Here is a 20,287-nt window from a genome sequence, read left to right on the forward strand (position 1 = left end):
ATGGGAGATTATTGCGGTTCTTTTTTTTTTTTTTTTTTTTTTTTTTAGTGTTGTGTTTTCTTAGTTTTTCATGTTTTTTATTTTATAACGGTGTTTGCATATGTGAAGAAACGGGGGCTTATTCTGAACTTTCTTTCCACAGTGGCTTTTCTTAAAAAACCCATCTAGAGACAGGTCATCCTATCCAGAGACTCTGGAAACACTGTTTGCTAAAGAAGAATTGTGCAGAAGTCCAAAGTAGAAGCACTAAAAACACTTTTTAAACTTAAAAAAACCTATTTACTGGCCTATGTCTCTTTGATAAATAGCAATTATAAATACATGTCACCATCTTTAAAGATTTCTACAATTTTATTTTTTTAGATTTTTTTTCTTTTTATTGAGTTTATTGGTACAATCTAGGTATACAATACAGTTACATTCATTACTGAGATCCTGTACCTTCACATGACAGTTCTTAGTTCTCATTTTTTCCCCCTTGTCCCTGCCCTTCCTTCACTCCCTCCTCCCCTCCCCATTTACAAACACTTTATTTCAATTTTTTTCATTTTCTCATATTTTTTTCTTTTCCCTTGTTCCCTTTTCCCTACCCTTCCCTCTTTCCCTACACCTTTAGCCCTTTTTTTCCTATTTCACACTATTAATTATCCCATTAGGATCTAGTGTGCTATTATAGTTTTTCACACCAGAGAGAAAATTTTAAAAAAATTTTCATTCTCACACAGACCAAACTTTTCCATTTTTCAAATGAAAAATCTTCATAGGCAAGGTGATAGGTACTGTTATATATCAAATTGTCATTTTTTTAATTTATAGGAGCATGGTAATCTTATAGATTTATTTTGAATCTCAAGCTTTATGAAGCTTGAACTACTTAAAATGTATTACTCATATATAAGATATTATTTGTACCATCAGGTGAATTTTGTAAGTTAAATTTCAGTTTGGGACATTGGGTTAGAATTTTTATAAAGATGCCATTTTATAATTGAAATTATTCCTCCACAAATATTGAGAATATTTATGAGAGTAATTATTTTGATTCTAACTTCATAAGCTTTCTTATACTTCTGTACCCTTATAACTAACAGGGATCTTTCTATTTTAACTTATGTCTAGTATATTTTTTAACTCAGAAGGAGCAGAGAATAAGAATGATGTGTTTCAGAAGCCTTTCACTTTAGTTTCAGTGTAACTTTAACTCCAGGGTGTGGATTAAATAATTTAAATATATTAAACTATAATATTTATCCTAGTAAATAGTTCAATCTTTTGATCAGGACTTTTACTTTTTTAACTAGTTAAACTTTGTTTTATATATTTAATTGGTAACATATTGAATACGTTTTCTGAAGACTCATTTTTTGAAATATTGTACAAATTATATGGGTAAGAAAATAATTGAATATGTTTCTCTTAGATTCAGATTTGGATGAAACTACTTCAAACAGAAATTTATCAAGTGTAGCAGGATATTCTCTGCAAAATAAGAAGAAATTCAGTTTACCTTCCAGACTGACTGAATCATCAGTATCCAAAAAGTTGATTAAGAAAATAAATCATAGAAAAATTATGGAAGAAAATGATTCTAAAATTCAGCAGTCAAAAAATTTTGTGCAAATAAAATTTCCTGGTGAACCATACTCAAAAAATGGCATGAATTTTAAAAAACATTCAGAGAAAGCTGAGAGTCATGACTCAAAAGTCTAAACTATGAAACTTGAAGAGTATTACAAGCCTCAATTAGTCTCTGGATAAAAATGATATTTCTAATATTCCAAAACTTCAGAAGCCCATTACAAGAAAGCATTCCTCTCTCCTAAATCATGTTTCAACTAAGGAAAATACTGCAGTTAATACCCTGGGTCAGTACCACATACATACGTCAGAATCTAGGTCCTTGAGTCCTTCAGTTGTCATGGAAATGAGCAGAATCCATTTGTTATTGAATAGTTGTAAACAGTTATACCCTGGGTGACCACCAGCTCTGATGCATAGGCCAGTGTATCTAATTCTGTGACTTTGATGTTCCTTTTCAGATGCCCCCTTTTTGGGGAGTTTAACCTTCTATGATAAGCTTATTAAAGTATTAATTAGCATAATTCAAGTTCCCTAGAAAATTGAGGGTCTATTTTCCTTTAAACACTTTATAATTTACTTAAATGAATATGTAGAAAGTCAAGTCTTTGTGAAACTTTTGTTTAGAGTTCCACAACTTTAATTCATAGTACTTGGTACTATCTCTTATGGATGAAAATAATATGACATATCTAATGTCACTAAGGCTTTTTGGTCTTCCTCAAAGATGAACAATGTTTTCCCAACAAATGTATGCATCCCCCTTTTTTGCTACTTCTATCAAAATATTTGTTTTATTAAAAAATATTTTCTTTAAAGAAATATACTATTTTTGCATTTAGTATTTAATGTAATAAGTATAATGGATGTCTTGGGAAAATTAAGTGATTCATACACTAATGAATAATTCTTACTTACTAATCTATAGATCTTATTCAAATTTTTTCACTTTTCTGTAAATGTCATTTTTCTGATCCAAATCTGATACAGGACCACACATTACATTTAGTTGTACATTCTTAGTTTCTTTTAATCTGGGATAGTTCCTCAACTTTTCTTCACTTTGACGCTTTTGAAGAGTAGTGAATATTTGTTTTATATAATGCCCCTCACGTTGGATTTTTCTTATATTTCTTCATGAATAAGTTCAGGTTATACAATTTTTGACTAGAATACTACAGTGATGTTTACTGTCTCATTACATCATATTAAGAGTCTCATCATGATGAGTACTGTATCTGCTTTTAGAATTTTAATTTTTTGAGGGTTGTGAACTGAAACATGGTAGGGTAAATTTATGGGAAGGAAAGAACTCTAACTTTATGCTTCTACTCCAGGAATTAAGAAAAAACACATTGATATTTTGATATGTTGGACTAATTAATTATATTTTAATCAAAAGCAAGCAGCTTCTGTTTCTCCAAACTAGTAGTTTTTAAATGTTTATACAATTCTGAGATAGTTTTGTGTTTGACCTAAAAGAGAAAGAGTATAAGAACAAAAATATGGTGAGAAAAGCAGTCCTTTTCTTTGGTAATATTGATTTGATAAAACTTGTTCTCTATTAAAGATTTTAGGTACAAATTAAATAAACACATAAATTCTATTACTTAGCAGTCTTCTACTTTTCATATACTTAGAAAATGTTCATGAAGCTATCAGTAAGCTCCAAGAAAATTACATTGCTCCAGAAGAACTCCAGAACATTTTGCCTTCATTAGGAGTTATTTTATTAGATAAAGACTTACAGAAGATTATGACAGAGACTACTAGAAATGGTAAGAGACTGATAACAAAATTCTGAGAAAACTATGCTTTTTATGGAATAATATTAACTGTTAGAAGAATTTCTGTCTATCCGGCATGGAACCGAATGGACCGTTGTAAAGAAGGTTAGGGAAAGAAGAGGTATAAAAATGGAAAACTATAAAAAAATTCCTGGAAAGTCTGACCTAATGACCTGATTTAGAGGGGTTAGGCCTTTCATAGCTTAGAATTGTTTCAGTAAGGTTCTTCTATGGTCTCCTTAGCTGGGTATTCTAGAGTGGTGAGGACACTAAAGGAGGCTGAGCTAGTTATAGAGAGGTTTGGGTAGCAAGATTATAACATTCAAAGGTATACAAATCTCTGAACAAATAATCTAAGTGTTCAAGGGGAAATAATGAGAGATTTTTTAAATTTAGGGAAAATTTACAGGTAATGATAATCAAGGCAGGTTGTTAGCTCCAAGATGTTCAGTGGTATATTCCAGTTACAAGCCTGGGCTCAAGAAAGAGTTTAAATTTCTCATGAAGGTTTTTGCATTAGAGAAGTTGTTTTATTAGTAACTAATAATTCTAAACAGTAGAAGTTCAGTTGAGTAGTGGAAAGAGGAAACATTTTTGGGAAAGAATGACTTGGAAATAATATTAGATGTGAATGCTCAGAACCGGGGTACAATTTCTTAGCTCAAATAGGATAGGAGATGTATTTAGATGTGTATGTACATCTATCTATGTTTAATGAATATGTCATTAAACCATTTCTGTTGTTTATCAGAATTACAGTAACTATGGAGTTTATTTCTAAAATAGGTGGTTAATGTGACCCATGGATACTAAGGATGTGGGTGGGGATACGTGGATCTGTCAGGGCTAGTTAATATTGTCAGAATGTCTTAATGGATAGCATATTGACTATGTTTTCATGATGGTATAAAACAGACTTTGTAACATTCTCATCTATATGGACAACTTTTCTTTTTCTCATTTTCAGAACTTAGTATCTGACCAAGTCCTTAACATTTAATAGTTATTGAAAAGCAGGAACTGTGTCTTACTTATTTTTGTATCTTTGGTGCTTCACATATACCCTAAATAATTGTTGAAATAAAATTAACTCACCAAATTTAGAAAGACACCTCTTAGGAGGCAGGATATGAAGAAGAAACAGGATGATGAGATGGAGGATCTTGTAAGTTTTTTCATAGTTGTGTTAAAATGTTAATCTACTTTTTTTGCCAAGTTGCAACAGAATATGTAATCAAAACTCTTTATTTTACAGAAAATGGAATGGTGAATTTAGATGAATTTATGATGGCTCTCCGCAAAGAGCAAAGTCTTTCTGAATATGATGGTAGTAGGAAATGCTTTTTTTTTTTTTTTTTTTTTGGTACTGGGGATTGAACTCGGGTCCTTGTGCTTGCAAGACAGGCAGCGGAAACACTGAGCTAAATCCCCAGCCCCTGGAAATGCATTTTTAAATGATTTGGAGGAAAGAACAGTTAGATTGAGACAAATTACATTCAGTTGAACCAAGCTTGCTTTTGAATAGATGCTTAATACCCGTCTGAGTCTTAGGCAATTCAGTTTCCAGTTTAAAAAAATATATTAGGGTAGTGATAGTGAACTTGCTTACCTCACAGGGCTGTCATCTGAAATTTTACATTCATACCAGCTTGCAAAACATAATGAATACATTCATTGTAGGTAGATGGCATGTGTACATGACATGTATTAATTCTTTTTACATCCTCTTTCTTTCCCTCCTTCCCACTCTCTTCATCTCTTAATCCCCTTTCCATTTGCAAAATATTTGTATCTTTCTTTTCTATTGTTCATCTTTTATAGATTGGATTTTTCATATGAGAGAAATGAAGGGGTATGTAAACTTGTGAGTTTAATTTATTTCATTTAATATTATGGATTCAGGACGCATCCATTTGGTGGTGCAAATTTATTCTTTATAGCAGAGTACTACTCCACTGCATAATATCACATTGTTATCCATCCATCTGTTGATGGATATATAGGTTATGTTCAGGGTTTAGCTATCATGAACTGTGCTGCTATAAGCACGTGTGTGTATGTACCCTTGTAATATGAGTCTTTAACTCTCAGGAACATTCTAGCAGATGAATACATGGGTTTAATGGATTTTCTTTTTCTTTTTTTTTTTTAATTGGAGGAATCTCTGTACTGATATCCGTAGTAGTTGTACTAGTTTACAAAATGCAGAAGGATTCCTTTCCCCCACAGTCTTGCTAGAATTTTTAATTATTGGTTTCTTTGTGAAGTTTTTTTTATGTTTTTATTGGTACATATTTGCAGTAAATAATGTTTACATTCCTTGTGGGGAGTTGGTACATGTACATAACACATCTTAATGACTTTTTTTTCAGAATTGCATATCTCCTTCCACTTCCCCCTCCATCTCTTGATCCCCTGCCCATTTGAAAAAGATCTATCTTTGTACTTCCTATTACTTATCTTTTATTTTGCTATTTTTCTGATTCTCATAAAGAAACTGTGTAGTATTTAAGATTGTGTGTCTGACTTATTTCACTTAACCTTATATTCTCAGGGTGCATCCATTTTCCTACAATTGACTCTGGTTTATTGTACTTTGTGGCAGAGTAGTACTCCATGTGTATAAGTACCACATTTTCTTTATTCATTCATTTGTTGATGAGCATACAGGCAGCAATCATATCAAATTAAAAAGGTTCTGTACTGGCCCCCAGCCAGTGCTTCAAAGGCCTGTGCTCCTAGCCAGCTACCCTGCCACTGACCAGCCTGAGCATCCCACCCAGCCAGTGCTGCCAAGGCCTCTCCTGGGATCTCTTCAGCCCTGGGCAACAGAGGTGACAACCAACAGACCAACCAGATTGAAGAAGAGACCAATACCCAGGAAGAGTTTTGCTATAGGAACAAAATGTTACCTTACTACAGAAACTGGGCGAGAGAAATCCTTGGGAGATAGACAAGATTTTCCTACTTGGAGAAGAGGAAGAGCTAAATAAGGGTTCCTTAGGATCCCTTGTGAGGCCAAGGATCAGATCAGGAAGTTCACAGGGCCTGTAATCTGTTGAGGAGGGCCAGGTTTGGAGGACAAAATAATTGGGGCTAGGGTGGTGATCCTGAAAAAGAATGTAGTTACTCAAGTGGTATCTTTGAGGTCTAACACTGCTACCTACATTCAGCAGAAAGTGGTGATCTAAAGTATAGTCCTTGTAGTTCTTATTAAGGGATGTTTGAGTTGTCAATATCCAGTTGACATTTGATGTCACTGATGCCACTGTATTTACTACTGTAGCCAAGGTAACAGTAGTGGATAACTGGTAGTTTTCTATTTATGCCAATATCTCGATTTCCTGAGGGTCATAAACAATAATCAATGGGTATGCAGTCACACAGCAACTTAGGAAAGCGAGGCAACAGAAGACTTGAAAGATCTCCTAATTTTTCTAAAGCAGATAAAGGGTACACAAATAGAGAAGAAAATACCAGCTAGGGGAACTCTATTAAAAGGTTACAGAAAAGACGAAGAAAATAGATGTACTCCAAGAATAAATGATAAAAGTTCACAGAAATATCACTCAAACTACCCAAAATGTATAACGGAGGAAAGAAGTAAAAAGTTGGAAGAGTTGCCCAAAACAGTTTAAATCATGAATGACAAATTCACCAAAGATTTAGAATCCTTGAAAAGATAGCAGATGGAAATGCCTGAAATAAGTACTGTACAGAACTCATACATTGGAGAAATGACTACTGTGAAGAGAGTATCTGAATTTGAGGACAAAGTGGTCAGTTATGAAGAAGTACTCAGAGAAACCACAAAGAAGTAAGAGATTAAAAAGATCATTTAATAGCTACCAGATGACACTAAAAAGACCAATCTAAGGTGTATTAGAGTTAGGAAAAAGGTAGAAGATAACATAGATGGAATTACTGATATGTTTATAGAAATCATAGCAGAAAATTCCAAAGTGAGAAAAGAATTCAACACAAATAAGCAAATCTACCGGAACACGAAATATATGATGAAAAAAGAAGCTCATTGTGGTAGTTAATTGACTAATTTTCAACGTGCGTGGTACTGCCCAGCTGAGTTGAGTCAGCATGATTACTGGAATGTATAAAAGGAGAATAGGAGGAAAGGATTTCAGTTGATCTTTTTTTTTTCCATCAAGTTATTGGTACGTTTTGGTATACAGTACAGTTACATTCATCATTGGGATCTTGTACCTTTACATGATGTATCTTGGTTCTTATTTTTTCCCCATATCCCTGCCCTCTTTTTACCCACTCCACCCTTCCTTATTTACAAAGACTTTGTTTCCATTTTTTCTATTTCTTATATTTTTTCTTTTCCCTTTCCTTTCCCCTACCCTTCCCACTTCCCCTACTCCTTTATCCCTTTTTATCCTATTTCACATTATCAAGCGTACAATTTGAACCTTATTTACACTTTTAGTTTTTCACGCTAGAGAAACTTTGATATTTACACGTGTGTCCTATTTCACATGAGTATGGCCTCAATATGCATCCATTTTCCTATAAATGACTAGTTTCTCATTCTTTATGGCTGAGTAGTACTCCATTAAAGAAACCACATCTTTACACAGTCTCCAGTTGGTGGGCAATTGGGCTGTTTCCAAATTTTAGCTATTACAAATGGTGCTGCCATAAACATTGGTGCACATATATCACTGTGGTTATGATTCTTTTAATTCCTTTGGGAAGGTACCAAGCAGAGGGATAGCTGGGTCAAATGGGACCTCTAATCTAAACCTAGTTTTTTTTTTTTTTCTTTTTGGTATCTGGGATCTAACTTGGGTCCTTGCTCATGTGAGGCAGGCAGCAGAACTGCTAAGCTAAATCCCCAGCCCTAAGCCTAGTTTTTTGAGGTATTTCCATATTGATTTTCACAGTGGCTGCACCAGTCTGCATTCCCACCAACAGTAGAAAAGGGCTCCTTTTTCCCCACTTCCCTATCAGCATTTGTTATTGATTGATTTCTTGATAGCAGCCCAGTTGATCTTTCTTGAAGGAGCTTTCTTGCAGCTGCTTTTCTTCAGGAGCATCTCAGCATTTTTTTCTTTGAAAGAGCTTTGGTTGCTTTCTTTCTTCAAGGGAGCTTCAAATCTCTTCATCTTGGATGTTGTCTCCTAGCTTCCAGTGCAGATCCTTTAGCCTTCTGGTTCAGATCCTCCGGCCTTTTGGCACAGACAGTTCAGCTTCTGTCAGTGGCCCTTGGGCCTTTCTGATGCAGGTTCTTTGATCTCTCATAGTCTGTCCTTTGGCCTCCTGATAAGGATTTTCATGGGATGCTGTCATAGGCTCCAAGTCCTCAGCTAGATCCTTTGGGTCTCCAGCGTGCTGAAAGACATCTTGTACTCTTCTACATCTCACTCTAGTAAGCATTGACTAATACATTCACCAAGACACATCCTTATTAAATTGGCAAATACCCGCCCCAAAAACCCAGCACTTAAGCAATCAGAGAAAAAAAAATCACTTATAAATGTTAACCATTTATAATTACAGCAGACTTCTCAACACAAATCTTAAAGGCCAGAAGAGCTTAGAGTGAAATATTTCAAATCCTAAGATTAGCAAATAACTCTTAGCTTGAATTAAAGTATCCAGAAAAGCTTCCCTTCCAAATAGATGTAGAATAAGTCCCACTCTTTTCGGTACTGGGGATTGAACTCAGGACCTTGTGCTTGCAAGGCAGGTGCAGTGCTACTGAGCTAAATCCCCAGCTCTACATATAGAAATATGGACATTTCATGAAAAAGACTTGCTAAAGAGATATATGATTCCAAAATGAGCACTCCAGAAAATACTCAAGAATATCCTAGAAAGAAACAATGAAACTAATAAAATGAAAAATCCAGATGAGATGAAAACACCAAATAAGGTTAATGGCTAAACAACATCAACAAAATGACAGGAAAAGAAAAACAGGTGTCACCAACAGAGAGCACAATGGTGGCTAATAATTAATACATCTCAGTAATATCTCCCGATGTTAATAGCCTCATATCTCCAATTAAAAGACAGATTTACAAAATGGACCAAATAAACAGAATCCAACAGTTTTTTACATTCAAGAAACTCATCTCTCCCAAAAAGATATTCATAGACTAAAAATCAAAGGACAGAAAACAATATTTCATCACCAGTACCCTGAAAACAAGCAGGGGTAGCAATTTTAATTTCAGACATGGTTAAACTAAAAGTTAAAACTAATTAGGTGACTACTTAAAGGAAGTTACTATATACTACTTAAGGTTATTATATAGTACTTAAGGGGAAACTCCAACAAAATGTTATGATGCATATAAAGAAAAATGCACTGAATACTGGAGCACCCCATGTTTGCAAAGAGATTGATTAATTCAACAAAAAATCAATAAAGAAATATGAGAGCTGAACTACACCACTGAACAAATGGACTTACTATCTACAGAGTATTGCACCCTACTAGAACAGAGTATATATTCTTTTCTGCCACACAGGGTATTTGCTCCAAAATAGATCATGTAGTAGCTCACAAACCCTGATTAAATAAATACAAAAGAATTGAAATCACTCCATGTGTACTATCAGAGCACTGTGCAATGAAATTAGAAATTAATGACAGAAAATAGAAGTACTTGGAAATGTAATACACCCCCAAATAACCAGTGGCCACAGAAGAAATTTAAAAATTTCTGGAAGTTAATGACAATTTCTGTACAACTTACTGGAACTTCTGAGACACTATGAAAGCAATTTTAAGAGGGAAGTTCATTGCAATAAATGCTTACATTATGAAAACAGAGCAAACTCAAATTACCTTATGAGGAACCTCAAGATACTTGAGAAACAACAAAAACCAAAGCCCAAACCAAAATTAAAAAGGGAAATAAATATTGGAACAGAAATCAATGAAATTGAGACTTAAATAACAATACAAAGAGACAACAAATCAAAGAGCTGGTTCTTTGAAAGAATGAACAAAATAGATAAATCCTTCACCAAACTTACTGAGGGAGAGGGAAAAGAGCCATATCAATGCAGTTAGAAATGAAAAAGGCGCTTCTCCCACCTCAGCCGCCATCACTCCAGTGCCAGGAGGTAGCGCCCCTGAACCCCCATAAACACCCCACACACACACTCTCAGACCTCCTGACTGTGCCAGTCTTTGGACCCACTCTGCAGAGGCAGAGGTGGTCATCAAGGGTATTTTTCTGAGTTCCCAACTTTGAACATCTTTAAAGAAAGGGCGTGGGAAACCTGTAATAGAACATTGCGGAGTTCAACCATTCAGAAGGATGGGGAACTCAATCTGGGCCTTGCAGCCCGAGGTCAGTCAGCATCATGGGGTTCAGCAATCAGCTAACTGAGATCAGGGGTCTTGCATCCTCGCTCTGTCTGAGCCATTAAATGGTAAATATACTATATTGAAAAGTTTGCTCACTGCAGACATGTTCTGGACTGCTTCTTGATTTCCATTTAATTCAAATGATTTAAGGGTGATAGACTAGTGACTACCACAGGTGGTCAGTGTCCAAGTTGTGCTTGATCTTAATGTGTTGCTGATTGTATCAGTTGGGGTAAAGCATTGCTGTTGATTTGATGAGCTGTTTTCTCTGATGTTATGAAAATGAGAATGTCTGTGGGTCATTAGAGACACAGAAGCTAGGGTGCAACTATATCAGGAAGATTTGGGTGATAACCCAGAGATTAAACCAAGGACAGTCCGAAAACAAAAATAAAAATGAGAAAACACTTAAGCAAGACACAAGGACAGACTTCCAGTTCACCAATGGCAAACAGTAGGGCAAATGAGGATGAAAAGGCTAATAGTGAACCACCAGGACACCCTGAACTCAAAGCACAGGAAGTAACAAAACAGATCAATCAGGCTTTAGAAAAATTCAAAACAGAAATAATTTCCCATATTATAACCATAGAGATAGTGAGCAAAATGGAAGTCATGATTCGAGACTCTAGAGCAGAAACTGACAAAAAAATAGATGAGCTCAGGACCATGATAGAAGGCATGAAGGCCCAACATAAGAAAGAAATGGAAAAAATAAACGCCCAATATAGGAAAGAAATGAAATCCATAAAACAGATTCAAACAGATATCCAGGGGATTAAACACTCCATTGAAAGTTATGCAACAGAATAAAAGAATGTGAAGATAGACTCTCAGATATAGAAGATAAGATTGCAGTCAGTGACCATGAAAAGAGAGGTCTCTTAAAAACAGTAAGAGATCATGAGAAATCAATCCAACAACTCCTAGATGATGCAAAGAAGAATAACATAAGACTGATAGGAATACATGAAGTAGCAGGAGAAAATACAAATGACTTAAAAAAGCTGTTTGCAGAATTAATGACAGAAAACTTCCCAAACAGAGGGGAAGAATTTGACATTCAGATAACTGAGGCATATAGGACCCCAACTAGCTACAATCAAAAAAATCTACACCTAGACATATAATAATCAAGATCACAGAAACCCAGCAGAAGAACAAAAATACTACAAGCAGTAAGAGAAAAGAAACAAATCACATACAAAGGAAAGCCCATCAGAATCACAGCAGACTTTTCAACACAAACCCTTGGGGCAAGGAGAGCCTGGAATGAGATATTTGAAGTACTAAAAGAGAACAACCTCCAACCTAGACTGATGTATCCAGCAAAACTCTCTTTCAAAATGGATGGGGAAATAAGACACTTCCACGACAAAGAATAGCTGAGAAACTATATGAATACCAAACCAGCACTACAAGGAATTCTAAACAAGATCCTAGAAAAAGACAATGAAGGCAACAGCACCATGAGGCCCAACAGAGCAAATCAAATAGGCAAGGCAAGAAACTAAAAGGAGAAGGTGAAAAAGTAAAAAGAGTTAACAAAAGGTCAATAATAAGTCAGTACATATCAGTTATAACCAGCAATGTCAGTGGCCTCAACTCACCAATCAAGAGAAATAGACTGGCAAAATGGAATAAGAAGCAAAATCCAACAATATGTTGTATACAAGAAACACACCTAGTGCAATAAGAAGCCCATAGACAAAGTGAAAAGATAGAAAACAATTCTCCATGTGACAGGAGCCCAGAAAAAAACAGGGGTAGCAATCTTATTTGCAGACAAAGTAAATTTCAAACCAAAACTGATTCTAGTATTATTGATGTAGGATGGTACTGTATCATACCTCTATGAATGTAAAATATCTTGTACCTGCTTTATGATACATAGTAGGGACCGTGCTTTATCAGTGCTACATTTAATGATATTACTCTAGAATGTTCTCTTTCCAGATGATGATTAAGATGCTAATAAAAAAAATGGTGCCAGGTACCACAACAGCAACAGAACTTTGCTGTTTTCTGGATATTATTCTTTTCTTTTCTTTTCTTTTTTTTTAATGGAATGTGCTGAATGTCTATAATTTTGTTCAGATGACTGCAGAACCTGGAAAAGCTGTTGCTGCTGTCGATGCATAACATACTGCTATTTTTAGTCTTTTTGTATAAATACAAATATATATATATATATATCAGTCTTCTCCTGTTGTCACTTTTCCTCATATCCAGTTTAAGTTCTATAATATGTATTTACCTCATACCTTCAACTATCCTGCCTCTACTTTTGTTGCACATACGCAACAAAACTTCCATTCCTGAATGAACCCATTTACCATTTTTCTCATGGCTAACAGCATTTCTGAAGAAAATCACACAGCTGAGCAGATTGTATGGACTACACTGTAAAATCTTGGTCATCAGTGTCTTCTAGCCCTCATCACTACATAGGAATTATTCACTTGCTTTTACAGTTAAGTCAATCTCCTGTTCTCTGAAGTAACCAATTAAACTCATTATCTCAAATTTCCAATGCTGCCCCAATTCCTACATCTTTAATATTTGGCAGATAACATTCCATTTATATTAAAGATAGAAGCCTATTTTTATTGTGAGACTAGTGAGATATTTTCCTCTGGTTGTAATGGCCCACATTTGTAATCGCAGTTATTTGGGAGGCTGAGGCAAGGATTAAGGTAAATTTGAGGGCTGGGGATTTTAGCTCAGTGGTTCCACCACCTGCCTTGCAAACATAAGGTCCCAAGTTTGATCCCTGGTACCAAAAAAAAAAAAAAAAAAAAAAAAAAAAAAAAAAAAAATTTGAGACCAATCTTTGGCAATTTAGGGGGATACTGTTCAAAAGAAAATAACAACAACCATAAATAAAATAGCAACAACAATAATAATGATGGCTGGGGATGGGGATGTAGCTCAGTAGTTGAGTGCTTGCCTAGTAAACGCAAGGTCCTGGGTTCAGTCCCCAGTACTGAGAGGAATAAGAGATATTTGCAAGTATTTTTTGCTAAAGTTTTGAAGTTTTTTATATGTAAATCTGTAATTTACCTGGAATTAAAAAATATATATCAGTGAACGAGATCTGATTTTATAATCAACTGTGCCACTTTTATGCTGGCTCCTAGTTTGGAGTTTATGTGAATTTATTTGAAATATGACATTCACAGACAGTGGTCTTAGATTTTAGATTACCACTGGATTTTTTTTTTTCCTGAAGCAGAGTTCAAGCCTTTCTCTCAGTTTTTAAAAAGGAGCTGGCCAAGGTGTTTTCAGGTTGTTTTTTTTTTTTTTCCCCTTCAGATGGAAAGACTTTCTAGAGTTTTGCCTTTATGTAGACATCTCAATTACAACTCTAGATTGTTTGTACCAGAGAAAAATAATTACTATTATTATACTTATTCAATGCTTATAATCAGTGCTATTCTAAATTCATTCATTCCATGAATGCTCATATCATTTCTTTTATTATGTTTGTAGAGGAGAAAACCAAAGCACAGAAGTTCGGGGGTAAAAAAGCCTACCTATTGTTACACAAGAGGTATATGGTAGTGTTAAGATTAGAACTCAGGTAGAACTTGTCTTACCTCGTGGGATCAGCTCAAGTATTTACACTATTGTTATTTGACCTCATTGTTGACATTTGATAGTTTTCCTTTCTTTTGACCTTAGCATCCTTGCCTGGACAGATACCTTGTAGTCATTCTTAATCTTGTTTCTCCTCTTTTCTAGCTTCACCGCTTCTACTCCCCTCATCTAACCCATTACCAAGTTTTTTGTTTGTTTGAGAAAGGTCTCACTGTGTTGCCAAAACTGGTGTTGAACCCCTGAACTCAAGCAGTCCCTCTTAAGTGCTGGGACTCTGGGCCTTCACCAAATATTTTTATTAGTATTTTAAAATTTGATATAAACTATGTTTTGTGGTGGAGGTGAAAACAAATCTGGCTGTTCTTAATCTACTATATTATCAGTTCTTGGACAGTTTTTTTTTCAGGGCAGCACCTTATACATGCTGAGCAGCAAGTGATCTATCAATGAGCTACATCCTTAGCTCTCTTTATTTTTACTTTAAGACAGGGTTTTCCTACATGACCCAGGCTGGCCTCAAACTTGATATTCTCCTATTTTAGCCTCTTAAGTAGAACTGGGATTAGAGTCATACACAATCATGCCCAGCTCTATCAACTGTTTTCCTCTTTTTTTTTTTTTTTTTTTTTTTTTTTTTTCCAGTACCAGGGATCAAACTCGGGCCCTTGCACTTATGAGGCAGGTGGCGGAACCATTGAACCAAATCCCATGCCTACCAACTGTTAATACATGTTTCTTCTTTAAAATCTCTCTTGTTTTCTGTAACACTATAATATCCTAATTTTCATCCCACATTATAAGCTCTTCCTTTGTGTTCTTGTTTACTGGCTGCTGCTTTTTATGGCTAACTTTAAGTATTAGCCTTTGTTCTCACTTCCATTCTTTAAGTGTCTTCCAGAGTACTTTTACTGCCTTAAATAGTACCTATAACCTTTTGACTTCTAATTTATGTTAAAATTAATGTGTTCTCCAAAAACCTTGTTTTCCCCCAGTCTGAAGGAACTGATCAGGAGTCAAACCTAGAAATTTATGGCTCAGCCTCCTCAGCTTTCCTTCCATTAAATTCATCTTATTTTTATTATTAAGTTTATTGGTACCTTTTTGGTATACAGTGCAGTTACATTCATCACTGGGATCTTTTAACTTTACATGACTTATCTTGGTGCTTATTTTTCCCCAATCCCCAGCCCTCCTTTCACCCCCTCCACCCTTCCCTGTTTACAGAGACATTGTTTCCATGTTTTTCCATTTCTCATATTTTTTCTTTTCCTTTTTTACCTTTCCGCTACCCCTCCCACTTTCTCTACTCTTTTATACCTTTTCTTCCTATTACACAATATCAATTATATAATTTGAACCTTATTTACACTTTTAGTTTTTCATAGAGAAACTATACAGTATTTACACATGTGTGTCCTATTAATTTCACTTGCATATAGCCTCAATGTGCATCCACTTAGCTATAAATGTTTCTACGTTCTTGTTCTTTATGGATGAGTAATTCATCATTAAGTGCTCTCATTTTCATTCTTAAAATACTTCCTTAATTTGTCCACATCTCAGTCTCTTTATCATTTTTGTCCTTGTCAAAGCCACTGTTTTTTTCCCCTCTGAACTATTACTTATCTTCCTGACATCTCCCAGAGAATCTATCTTCTATAAAGCAGCAGAGTGATCATTTTATAATTTTTTAATAAGATTTTTCTATTCTGTTTAAAATATTCCAAGAATTTTCTATTGCACTTCTAATAAAAACAAACATCTTTCCATTATCTCTATTGATAGATTAAAAAGAAAGAAGGAACCAGGGAAAATTTTTTGATAACAATATAGAACAAAAGCTATTTGAGTCATTTTTCATCAATTGGAAATGTTTGTTAATCAAAACTTGTTTAAGTATGAAGTTCAAGAAAAATCATTCTTAATAATAATTATGAGGTTACTATGAGTTCTTGAATATTTCAGAATTCTGTCACACTAAAATATTGTTTTGATACTTGAAAATTAGCTGTGCATTTATATTGTATTCTTTTAAATCACAAATTCCTTAATTTTTCACTCTTCTCAATAAAAGTTTCCTTTATTAACTTCTTGTATAAGCATGTTATAAAACTTGTGGTTTTATTTACCCTTTAGTACTGCCTGATACTATTGAAACCCTCCACAGTCTCATCAAGGATGAGATAAGTGTTTCTGATCTGTGGAACACTTTGTCTGGTTTGAATAATAATTTTAAAAAAGATGAGTTCCTAGCTGCTGTGAAATTAGCAACAACTGGTGGTGGGTATTCTAAATATGAAAAGTAAGAGATGTATAAGGATAACTTTATCTTTTTTTTTATAATAGCCAATTTAACAAGCTGAGGGTGGTTTTATTTGTGGTTTTAATTTGCATTCATCAGATGGTTAAAGATATTGAATATTTTTTCATATATCTGTTGTCCATTTGTATGTCTTGTTTTGAGACATGTCTGTTCAAATTATTTTCCCATTAAAATTTTTTTCTTGCTATTAAGTTCTTTGAACTCTTTGTATATTTTAGGTACTAGCCTGTTATTGATTTATGATGTACAATTATTTCTCCTAGTTCATGGGTTATTTCCTTACTGTATAATGTCTTTGCTCTGAAGTAGCTTTTTAGTTTGTGCAATCTCATTTGCTTACTTTTGCTTTGGTTGATTGTATTTTGGGGGTTATAGTCAAGACATCTCTGCATAGACTAAATGCCTTTCCCATATGTTTTCTCCTAGAAATTTTATATTGTTAGGTCTTAGTGGGCTAGTGGACTATTAGTGTTCTAACATGATTGAAATACTAATATATGCATTTAGGAAATGTAAAGTTCAGATTGTTTGGCTGTTCTATAGAAAAATGTTAATATATAATTATTATTACTCTAAATATGCATGGAATACCTCCATTTTGTGTAGCACGTTACTGGAAAACAATATATCATACTGAGCACAGAAGGAATGATTAAGAAATGTTAAAAGACCTATTCAGATTTTTTAAATTACACTGCGTGGGACAATTTCAGATAGAGTGTGATCTGAAGCTACAATAACTACCTCTTTGGACAAAACTTCCTTGTTCTGGAGTCGGAAAACATATCCACTTCTATCTCTTGTGCTTGTCACTTTGTAATCTCACATTTTTGCATTCTTGTGTAAAAATTGTTAGTAATTATTTATCAGACATAGTCATAGAGCTACTGGGCACTGACAGCTACCTTCAGACTTATCTGGCATAGATATTTTATTGTTTAATAGTTGAAAATTTACACTGAGTCTGATGTCTATTTCTTAGTTTTGTCTAGGAGTTTATCTTAGTTTTATATTTTAGGAATATGGATTATAGAGTTTCTCTTGATTGACAGAAATTGAGAACTCAACTTCTACATTTTAAAAATGTATTCATTTATTACATTCACCTTTTGTTTACTCACATATGTGAAGAAGAAATATTCTTATGAGTACATCAAATGGTCTACATGTATATGAACTGTTTCATTGTATCCAGGCTTTACTTAGTAAATCTGATCTGTTAAAAATGTTTTTCTCACAGGAGGTGACAAAGTACAATTTGAAGAATTTGCAAAAGCTGTGAAGAATATGTGCAATACCTCCAGGTTAGGAGGTAAGTACTGCATTATTTGTGACTGTTAAATTTACTTCTACTGAGTGAACTTTTTGTTTCATTTTTTTTTCTTAGCATTTCTGATCCTACTAGGTGAACTTATTGGCATTGACAGGCAGGCAAAAGTTGATTTTGATTAAAAATTGGCAGCTTCTACAATGCAAAGAAAAGCTTTTTATAGAAAAAGGAGTCTATTAAATTATTTTTAATTTTGTTTTTGTTTTCTGGGCTTTATAGAAAATTAGGTACTGGCTTTAAAATATATCAGATAGGAATATTCTGTATATAATTTTAAACTTCAGATTTAGGACTCTGTTTAATGCATTGATGTCTATTATTATAGAATCTCTCATACATCTGCTGCCCCATTGATAGATATTCCTCATCATCTTTCTTTAGTTTTTGTTAAACAACATATTTGTTATGTGAATTTTGGTAGAGCAATTTTTATAGCATTGACTTCTAACTTTATGTAAAAGTTAGAATACTAAAATCAGAGAAGATAGTACTTGCAGTTTGACTTTATATTTTATTTGGCAAATATATATATTTAAAATGTAGCATTACCTTATCTGAGTAAATGTTTGGATGACTTTCTGTTCAATAAGCATTCCCAGGGAGACAAATCCAGAGTTATTTCTGAGCTCAAAGAAGTAACAAATACTGTTCAGATTTTCAATACCCAGCCTGCTCTGGAATGTGACATTATTGATTACTTTTAGGTTAAGAAAATGTTTAATAACTTTCTGTTAAAATCTAAATATGTTATTTAGATCAAGTAATGTAACTACCATCAGCATACATATTATATTACTAATTATATTAACTTTGCTGTTGGAAACAATGCCCAGAAAGAGAAAGCAGTGTGGGATATGTGGGAGGCAGGTATGGGTTTGTAATTCTTCCAGTTAAAAATCTTAGTGACCTCCTTAGGCCATTCTGGTTTCTTCCTCTTTAATATAAAGAAGATAATAACATCATTTCAAATTTTCATGGAGTTATCGGGACCAAATACAGCAACATGTGTACAGCACCTAATGTAGTATTAGGAATATGATGTGTGATTATTAAGTAGTTGTTATTTTGAAAGGGGAGAACTCAGAAAGACTGGTGTTCAGAATAGGTACTTTTATAAGGAATAAAAGGAAAAAATTGAAACTGAGTCATTGAGTTATTAAGCCAAAGAAAGCAGATACAGGGTACGGACCTGATCTGGAAGATAGTCGCAAAGACTAGGGAGTTGGCATTGCTGACTAGTACAGTAAAGGCCTGTAATGATGAGGAACAGTTAGAAAGGGCCATCTGAATAATGAAGAGATAACCTGGCATAACTGAAGCCACTATATTTGTAAAAAGATGCTTGCAGGTTTGGATGGCATGTGGCAATTTGGCTTTCAGGAAATTCCCTCCATTACTGATAAAGCCTCAGCATTTTTCTTTCTTTCTTTTTTTTTTTTAGAACTTGAAGAATAGGCTGTGTGGTTAGAGTTTTGTGCTTCTGTATATGCACATAAGGATTTAAGGAATTATGAACAGTATTTGATCCTGTAGATTTTAGAGGTAGGTCAGGAAATTCTAAGAAATGATGTGGATTAAGCATAGCCATTGGTACAGATGGCTTTGGAAAGGAAATGAAGGATTTTTGGAGTTTAAAGTTTAAAGTGCTCTAAGACTCTAGGATCTTCTTTATTGTTGTTGGATGGTAATGGGACTTAGGTTATGGAAGAATTATGATTAAGATACCTTAATACTTAGAGAGTGTGGAGGAGTGATTAGAATATATATAATAGATAATGGAAGGGAAAGATTAAGATGCAAGATCTATCTATCTATCTATCTCCCACAGAGTATATTCATTATGTATTACAAAGATATACTAATTAAAACATTAAAAATAATGCAATAGATAATGATTTTTGGGTGTGTTATAGCTGAATGACAGGCCTGAATAATAAGGAGAGTAATAAGGTTTGTTTGGAAGTGAAATTAAAATAGCCTGACAACAACAGAAAACTAGCAAAATGATCATCTACATCCTGGTTAACACGTGGAGTATTGGAGGTTAAGCAGACTCCACTTAAGATGGTTGTTCAAGGAAACAGTGTTTTTAAAAGAGCTTGTATGGATGTTTGGGAGCTGGCAAGACTAAACTGCCATCTGAAGTTGACTACTTGTGATGTTAGCGGAACTGAAAGTGAAACAGAATTAAAGGCATTAAGAGGCTACGATTCTTATTTGTTAGTTTCTGTTGGCTTTAATAATAGTAATTTTACTAACATAAATATGAATTTATTGAGGCCTATATAATTCTTTTTTTTTTTTTTTTTTTTTTTTTTTTT

At 34.1% G+C, this 20,287-nt stretch overlaps 1 protein-coding gene across 1 annotated transcript in view; it reads left to right on the forward strand.

Annotated features, from left to right (window-relative positions):
* The window catches only part of Efcab3 (EF-hand calcium binding domain 3), a 215,970-nt gene that overhangs the window by 54,194 nt on the left and 141,489 nt on the right, over positions 1–20,287 (forward strand). The window contains 4 exon segments of the mRNA XM_019209488.2: positions 1,421–1,701; positions 1,703–1,865; positions 3,219–3,356; positions 17,877–17,948. Of these exon segments, the coding sequence (XP_019065033.1) occupies positions 1,421–1,701; positions 1,703–1,865; positions 3,219–3,356; positions 17,877–17,948 (654 nt within the window).

Source organism: Fukomys damarensis, unplaced genomic scaffold (genome assembly GCF_012274545.1).
Source record: "Fukomys damarensis isolate Sample0158 unplaced genomic scaffold, DMR_v1.0_HiC HiC_scaffold_23, whole genome shotgun sequence".
Lineage (NCBI taxonomy): Eukaryota > Metazoa > Chordata > Mammalia > Rodentia > Bathyergidae > Fukomys > Fukomys damarensis.